This window comes from Vicia villosa, linkage group LG1 (genome assembly GCF_029867415.1).
Source record: "Vicia villosa cultivar HV-30 ecotype Madison, WI linkage group LG1, Vvil1.0, whole genome shotgun sequence".
In the NCBI taxonomy this organism is placed as follows: domain Eukaryota; kingdom Viridiplantae; phylum Streptophyta; class Magnoliopsida; order Fabales; family Fabaceae; genus Vicia; species Vicia villosa.
This window is the reverse complement of record NC_081180.1, coordinates 23,762,133-23,770,615: the sequence shown is the minus strand read 5'-3', so window position 1 is coordinate 23,770,615 and position 8,483 is coordinate 23,762,133. Positions and strand designations below refer to the sequence as shown.

General features: G+C 35.8%; 1 protein-coding gene across 2 annotated transcripts; it reads left to right on the top strand.

Annotated features, from left to right (window-relative positions):
* The first annotated feature begins 4,866 nt into the window (after positions 1–4,866).
* On the top strand, positions 4,867–8,272 carry LOC131631366 (lipoamide acyltransferase component of branched-chain alpha-keto acid dehydrogenase complex, mitochondrial). Of its 2 annotated transcripts, XM_058902164.1 has the most exons (8): positions 4,867–5,209; positions 5,293–5,436; positions 5,513–5,638; positions 5,942–6,396; positions 6,688–6,935; positions 7,478–7,566; positions 7,650–7,877; positions 8,074–8,272. In XM_058902164.1, exons 1-8 carry the CDS (start codon positions 5,063–5,065, stop codon positions 8,185–8,187), a joined length of 1,551 nt encoding a protein of 516 aa, XP_058758147.1. In that variant the 5' UTR covers positions 4,867–5,062; the 3' UTR covers positions 8,188–8,272. The 2 variants fall into 2 exon arrangements, with proteins under 2 accessions (XP_058758147.1, XP_058758152.1); XM_058902169.1 differs by lacking the exon at positions 4,867–5,209 and having other exon boundaries at positions 5,292–5,423.
* The last annotated feature ends 211 nt before the right edge of the window (positions 8,273–8,483 follow it).

Genomic DNA, 8,483 nt, shown 5'->3' with positions numbered 1-8,483 from the left:
AACAAGAGTAACCCCAACGTCACCCTGTCACAATTAATTATGTTACAGCTGTTGCAACCATTTTTATAACAAATTCCATCTCGTTAGCTTTCCGACGCTTCAAACGAAACTCAAATCGGATGTCCAGAACTCCAGTTATGAATTTTTGAAGTTCTGCAGCTATTCTGTAATTTTCCTGCGTTTTGCTTACGAAAATCTCACTCGAAAACTCATTCTCTTCAACTCGATCGCATTCCAAACAGCCCCTTATCATATTTCTTCACTTCCAAACATTCTTATGACTTGAGCAACACATCCTATCGCCGAAGTGCGATTTCTGGAACATTACGACAACAATCCTCTTTGCAAACTTGCAGCTGATCCTCTTCTAAGACCCAAGGCTACTCAACTGACATCTTCGCAGTACACCAGTAGAGCTGACACATCGCAACTTTCCAATTTTCCTCTCCTACAATAATCACCAAATACCTCTAATCATCTTCCTTCAAGATGTTCCAACTCAATTACCAGTCAAGTCTTAATTCCAAGTCACCTTCAATTCGGAAAACAACAACTTCAACAACGCTCGCACTGTTGCCAACAACAGCCTACTGAATCAATCATCTTACAAATGAAACATAACCGAGAAGCGAAGCTTCTCCCCCACTTGTTTCAACCAACTTCCGCAACAAACAACCAAGTATCGACAGTGATTCACTCACATGTCGCGTACCAAGGAATAATATGCTGACAGTATTCAACCGTCGTGCAACTCAACGGACTCGACAATTGGCCGGACGGACCGACCTGCTCTGATACCACTATTGTAACACCCCTTACTAACCCTGCGGCAATTTAAAACAATTATTCAGAGTACATGAAATAAGGGTGCCACAATTCATAATAAATAAACATCATTCGGTCATGTCATGCATTCACTGAGGTAATCATCATAAATTAAAACGTTTCATGTTAACACAGCGGAATTTATCAAAAATGGACTAAGTTTAACATCTTCAAAACTTATCCTTCAAAACATCAAAACATAACTAGAGTCATAATCATAAACTCTAAACAATCGCGTCCCCAGTGTTACAACTATCAGAGCATGACACCTGACGCTACTAAAACACTGACTCATGAGCTAATCCTCACCGAGTCGAACAGCCGCTATCCTCAATCTGAAAATGACAACATGTAAGGGTGAGTCTCATCATAATTAACAAATGTTATAAGGTTATAAAGTAATAACACATCACAGTTGCATCATTCACCCAATTGTTTCATAAACAGACATTCACAACAAATCAAACCAAAATCAATACATCATTAACATTTACAACACTGGAATACATCCAATCATGTTATAAATTATGCATATGTATGAATTGACACTATGCATGTGGTACCAACATCGTCAAATGGGGATAACCTATGACCGATCCAACATCATCAAGATACGGCCCTGCCGGCACAAATTCCACACAATGGGAATCATGCCCTTCACTGATCCAACACACCCTTGTGGATACAGTATCATCAATGAACATGAATGAATGCAACATATACAACATACTTATACCATCATCATCATCATCATCAACATCATCATTATCATCAAGTATGTTTATATACATTAGCATCATTCAATACAATCAATCATCATCATCATCATCATCATTAAAGAACATACATGTGTCCACATCAATCATCATCATCAATAATAAGAACACACATGTATCCACATCATTCCAAAACAAATCAGTCATCATCATACAACTCTCAACAAATCATCACATCATAATGCTTTTCAAAACAACATCTTATATTGTCACATTTCATCATACATGTCTACAATATATCATCCATTTAAACAAATCGTCACATGATTAATATTTCAACATAGCATGTATTTAACATATTTCATCACATATATATGTACAATACATCAATCACCAAGAAATAAAATCATATTTAAAAATAATTGGATTCACACCTCATTTCACCATTTAAACACGTAGGCTATCTCATAAGATTCATCGTGCTCGAAACGACACTAAAAATGGACCTACGGTTCGAAAGTTACACATCATTTAACTTTCCCAAGAAAACAACTAACGCTACAGCACGCGGCGCAACCGAAGTTCGCGGCGCAACCGAAGTTCGCGGCGCAACCTGAAGCACACAAAACACGTTCGCGGCGCCAACCTATTCACGCGGCGCGATGCGAGAAAACAAGTACGCCTTCGCGGCGCCAACACTAGGACTAGGGGTGGCAAAACGGGCCGCCCGCCCCGCCCGCCGCTCGCCCCGCCTTATGCCCGCCAAAAAATAAGCGGGGCGGGCATGCCCGCCAAGTAAAATGGGCATCAAAATCATGCCCGTCCCGACAAGATGGCGGGTTGGCGGGCGGCGGGCTTACCCGCCTATTTTTATTTATATTTTTTTAATAGATTAATATGCTTTTTTTTACCTTTTAATTAAACTTTTCACTTATTTTTTAAAACAATTTTTTATAAAAGTAATTTTTTAACAAATTTACTCTAAAAATAATTACATATATTTATAAATAAATGTATAAAATAAACCATTAAGGATTGCAATTACTAGAATTAACTAAAAAAAAGAGTGAGTTTTGGAGGAGGAGCGGGTTTTGGCGAGCGGCGGACTTTGGCGGGGCGGGTATTGCGAGCGGCGGGTTTTGGCGGGGCGGGCTTTGGCGAGCGGCGAGCCTAAAATCCCAACCCAACCCGCCATTTTTTGGCGGGTGCGCGGGCGGCCCGGCGGGCCCCCGCCCGTTTTGCCACCCCTAACTAGGACGCAGCGCGAACTGGCGATTTCACATACTTTCAGGTCTGCGTCAGACCCTGCGATCTCACCCAATTTAAGTCCAAAACTAACTCTAAACATCATATACATGCAGTTAATCATCAATTGCATCATTATTCATCATCACACATCAAAACAACACATAATCGACCAATAATCCATGCAATTTTCATCAATTCATAACCTCCCTAAACCCGACATATAATCCAATTGACTCAACAACATCCCTAATCAATATTATTATCCAAGAATACGATAATAGATGATAACCGGAGAGTCCCCCCTTACCTTAGCCAAGAGTTCTTGATTGGTCTCTCCCTCCATTGCTCCTCTTCACGTATCAGCTTTCCAATCCCTCATCTCCTCTGCTCTGCTTTTCACGTTCCTTTCCCTTATTCCCAATTCTTATTATTTTATAAAATAAACTTTAACTGGAATAAGACCTTTACTAACGTAACACCCCCTCATTCCTTAACATCACACATGGCCCAACACCATAAACCATCCTTTTCCAATTAAATCCCTCAAACCACATATAATTCTAATTATTAATTAAATTTCTATTTAAATTAAAAATTAAAATATACGGGTGTTACACAATTAATCACTAAACTTTTAGCAAAACCATGGATGAAATTAAAGACTCAACCAACCATAGGATCACTTATACTTCTCTCATAAAAATACAAGTTCTCATCAAACATGGAGAAATACAGGAGGACTCAAGAATCAAGGAAAAAGAAGACGAAGAGCTAGAAAAAGTAGAAAACACAAAGTCGACAAAGTCATAAAGATATGTTATACCTGAGCCCAAGATATGAAGAAAATAATGGCAAGGTATGGTGATGCTTATGGCAATGAATGATCTCATCTATATATTTTAAAATATTTAATCTCTTGTTTCCTATTTTTTTTTGTACTTTTTCAATTTCTTAATTTCCCTTTTGTACTTTAAATTCCCAGTAACTTAAATTAGTAAAATGAGTGATGTTTTTTCCTTTTCCTAAAATGCTTATTTTCCTATGTTTGCATATTTTAATTATCTCAATGCATTATTACCCACCTTTTTATTCCGATTAAGGGGAAGACGTATATTTTCAGGGGGAGTAGAGTATATTATCTACTAAATTAAGGGGGAGTTTAATCACTCCAAAAAATATATTTGTTATTTATATTACCATCTTTCTGAGAGATGTAAGGTCATTATAAAAAAGGGGGAGAATGTGGAACCTTGTTTTGCATTTTACTAATTAAGGAAGTTCTATTAAAAACAAACAGGCTTTTGATAATAAGTTGGATACTCTAATGATGGCCCTCACAGGAATTTAACTCAAGTCTCATCTCAAGTAAAAGTCAAGCAAGTACCTACAAGACAGAAGTATATGATAAGACTTGAAGAATGTGAAAGTCTTCCTAAATGGCTAAGGTACCTGCAGAAGTATTTAATATTTGATCTGCAGGTAAATTCGCAAGTAAATTCGCAGGTAATACCAAATCTACATAAAAAAATTTAATAAAAAATAGGAGGCGTCATGTGGAATTGCGTCTACGCAAATAAATTCAGTTGGATAATCTTTTTGAAATATTAGTTTATTTGGTATTTTTTTATGAGTTAAAAGGTAGTGCACTGACAGTGTAAAATAGTTTTACACTGTCATCCAATAGGGAGTCATGAATGTGTCATGTCATTAAAGTTTTTTTAAATAAAAGAATATTTTAATTGGATGCATGGTGGTGATTGGTTGACAGTGTAAAAATATTTTACACTGTCAGTGCATGACCCATTTTCTCTTTTTTTATTAAAAATTAAATAAAAATCTTCCCACTAAATTATATTCGGTATAATTTAATGTGAATTTCAATCAACAATAAATAAAGGAGTGTGGTGAAATATGTGTTTTAGGCTTTTAGAACGTTAACATTTGTTTAATAGTACAATATATTTAACTCACGTGATTCAATCCGAAGAAGATAAGTTAATTTATTATATTTTAATGAGGGTCCTTATCTTTCCATCCCATGCTGAGTTTGAAGAAACTATCCATTATCATTATTACAACTCAACAACTTGTCAGCATGCAATGCTTTGGTTCACTCCAAATCCATTACCAAAAAAACAGACTGTCTTATTTCACTACCAAACGTCTCTTCTTCTCTTCAATTTCAAATTCCCCTGTTTTCACCCTCTCATCAACACAATTCAACACACACATAACCTGAAATAAAACCATTTTTCTCTCTCTTGATCGTTGCAATGATGCTTAGCCACCGGATTTGGCAGAGAAGAGCTTTGATCTACGGCCAGAGATTGTTCCGTCCTTCTTCTTCTGCGTGCTCCTCATCTTACTATTCCTCTGTTTCGAGATCTTTTCTATCTGCTAAACCTAATTCTCGCTTAGATGTGAGTTTTTGTTTTATCAGATTCATAGTGATTAAAAAGTTAGATGAATTTCATGGATCATTTATTGAATTTATGTTTTGCAGTTCAATTTGAAGCATGTTAAGGGATATTGCTTTTCTGCTCACCCTGTTTTGAATGTTCCTGTGGGGAACGTTGTTGAAATCCCGTTGGCACAGACTGGGGAAGGTATTGCTGAATGTGAGCTTCTCAAATGGTATGTTCAAGAGGTGAGTGATTTGATTTGATGTATGCTTTTTTCAATGAGTTTTATGATTGATGATGACTGATTGATTGTAATGGCAGGGTGATTTTGTGGAAGATTTTCAACCGTTGTGTGAAGTTCAAAGTGATAAAGCTACTATAGAAATTACGAGTCGGTATAAAGGAAAAGTTTGTAATATTCTTCATGTTCCTGGTGACATTGTGAAGGTGAGATATGAAAACTCATAATGTGGGTTTAATTCAGTTAGATGATGCTTATAGTTACAATTTAGATGTTTTTGTACAGTTTTAGAGGGTTTGGGAGAATTTGATTAAAACGTGCCGCATTTCGGATTAGACATAATTCAATGTTGTATGTTTAATCATGTTTGAAGGAATTAGAATTCGAAATGACAATCATGGAGTCCTGGATCTCTCAAATTTCCTAGGGATTTGTTCATTCTTTTTGTTTGTAATAAGAATATATTATTTCTATCAGATATGTTTAAGCTTCTTTTGATAAAATTTCAGGTTGGAGCAACCCTTTTAAAGATATCAATTGATGAGCCTGCATGTTCTTCGATGGATTTTGGTGCCTCAGAAAATGCAAAGTCACTTGATTCTGATCAGATATCTGTCAATGAATCTGCATATACTACGATAAATTTAGTCGACTCAGAAAATGTAAAGCAACTAGATTCTGATAATGGAAAGGGGAAACAAGCAGGAGTTCTGTCAACACCTGCTGTGAGAAGTCTAGCAAAGGAGCATGGTATAGATATAAATAATGTGTGTGGAACTGGAAAAGATGGAAGAGTTTTAAAAGAAGATGTGCTCAATTTTGCTGTCAATAAAGGAATCACTAAAACTCCAGCGGCGGTTTTGCATGCCGATTTTGTAGAACAGCTTCATGGAGCAGAAGAACGCGGCTGTGATGCGAAGAATAAATATGATAGGCCGTCTGAGGACACGATACTTCCCCTAAGGTAAAATTGAATGCAAACATGAATTTGAACTCTTTTGGATCCGTTTGATGGTTAAATAAGAGAGACAAGATAAGATAAAGTGCCATTTCCGGTCTCAATCTAGTAGTAGTGTTTGATATGGATGTTTGTTAGTCATTTGTGTTAACTTTTATAGAACTGTGATGAACTTAAGTTTTGCAAACTTGCTTGAGTATAAAGGTGTTTTCCTTTACTCTCAATTTCCAAACTTAAATTGTATAGAGCTTTCTCATGAGAAGGTTAACTATATTTTGTTATCTTTCCTTTATGTAGGGGATTCCAAAGAGCGATGATAAAATCAATGTCTCTTGCTGCCAAAGTCCCACATTTTCATTATGTAGACGAGATAAACTGTGACGCCCTAGTGAAGCTTAAAACGTCTTTTCAAAAGAATAATCCTTATCCAGATGTCAAGCACACTTTCCTTCCAATACTCGTCAAGTCACTATCAATGGCCCTCATCAAGTACCCCTCTGTGAATAGTTGCTTCAAAGAAGATGCATTTGAAGTCATACTCAAAGGTATGATTCTTATACATAATTGGATGAATGATTGCTAAAATTTGGTTACCCTTTCTTGAAACTTGATTGTTTTGAGTTTTAGTAGAGTGAACTACAAGATTTCTCACTTAGCCAGAATATGTATTCAAGAAAGAAAAAAAAACTGTTGCTTAAAAATCATAGTGAGTTTATACATGTTGCACTCGTTATTAGCCCAGTTTCTTCTGGTCCTTGTTGTGTATGCAAAACAATCTTCGAATTAAACTACTGTGTTAGCGTGTATATATTGATTTCTAGTGCAGAAACTTATGTGTCTGAGAAGTTTTCTTTCAAATATATTGATCATGGAATTCACAAGGATAATATTTACATAGTTTCCTAGCACAATATACAACTTATGCTGTTTGCATGCTACGTGTGGGCTTAAAAAGTCATCGATGTTGAACCTTTTTCCTATTGGTGATTATTGAATTCGGAAGCGACGACAGTTATTTTTGATGATTTATTTGTAGTAGTATCTTGGTATCTTACCTAATTTGACACAATAGGTTGATTTGATATAGGTTCGCACAACATCGGAATCGCCATGGCAACACCACATGGTTTAGTTGTGCCGAATATAAAAAATGTTCAGTCTCTTTCCATATTGGAGGTTCGTTCACAATCTTATTCTTGTAAAATGCTCTTAAATTATAGAGTCTGTTCTTATGAATCCAATTTTCTTTGTTTGTAAAGATAACCAAAGAGCTAGCAAGGTTGCAACAATTGGCTTCAGATAACAAGTTAACTTCTGAGGACATATGTGGTGGGACAATCACTTTGAGTAACATTGGAGCAATTGGCGGAAAATTTGGTTCCCCGCTTCTTAATCTTCCTGAAGTCTCCATTATTGCAATCGGCCGAATTCAGAAACTTCCACGGTTTACTGAAGATGGAAATGTGTATCCTGCATCACTCATGACGGTAAGTCTTGCATATTTACATTCATAAACTAGATGCATGAACAAGTCCAACCAAAATTTGAAAGACTATACAATAATCTCCAATGATTATTTTGTTTATTTATTAATCTAATGCTGGTATTCTTTATTTATGATTTTTTAGTAGGTTAGAAGATGAAATAAACTGCATTATCTGATTTTTTTTCTTCTGCTTTCAGGTTAATGTTGGTGCAGATCATAGAGTTTTGGATGGAGCAACGGTGGCAAGATTTTGCAACGAGTGGAAAAAATTAATTGAAAATCCGGAGTTACTAATGTTGCATTTAAGATGAAATTTGATGAGAAGGGACACTTGGTGGAATTGTAATTTGGATGGTTAATCTTTATATTAAGCATAATAACAAAATAATAAATGAACGGGATGGATCACTTAAAATTGATCAAGGTTAACGTATTATAACTTCTCAAATTATTCTGATAAACAAATGTATCGGTCACTCTCAAATTGAAATATTTATTTATTTTAAGAAGAAAATAAAAAGTGACTGGACGTCATGAAAAAGAAAGAAAAGGAAACTCAATGGGATGAATGGGATTAATGTGTTATGATAAACTTCGATAGTATCTT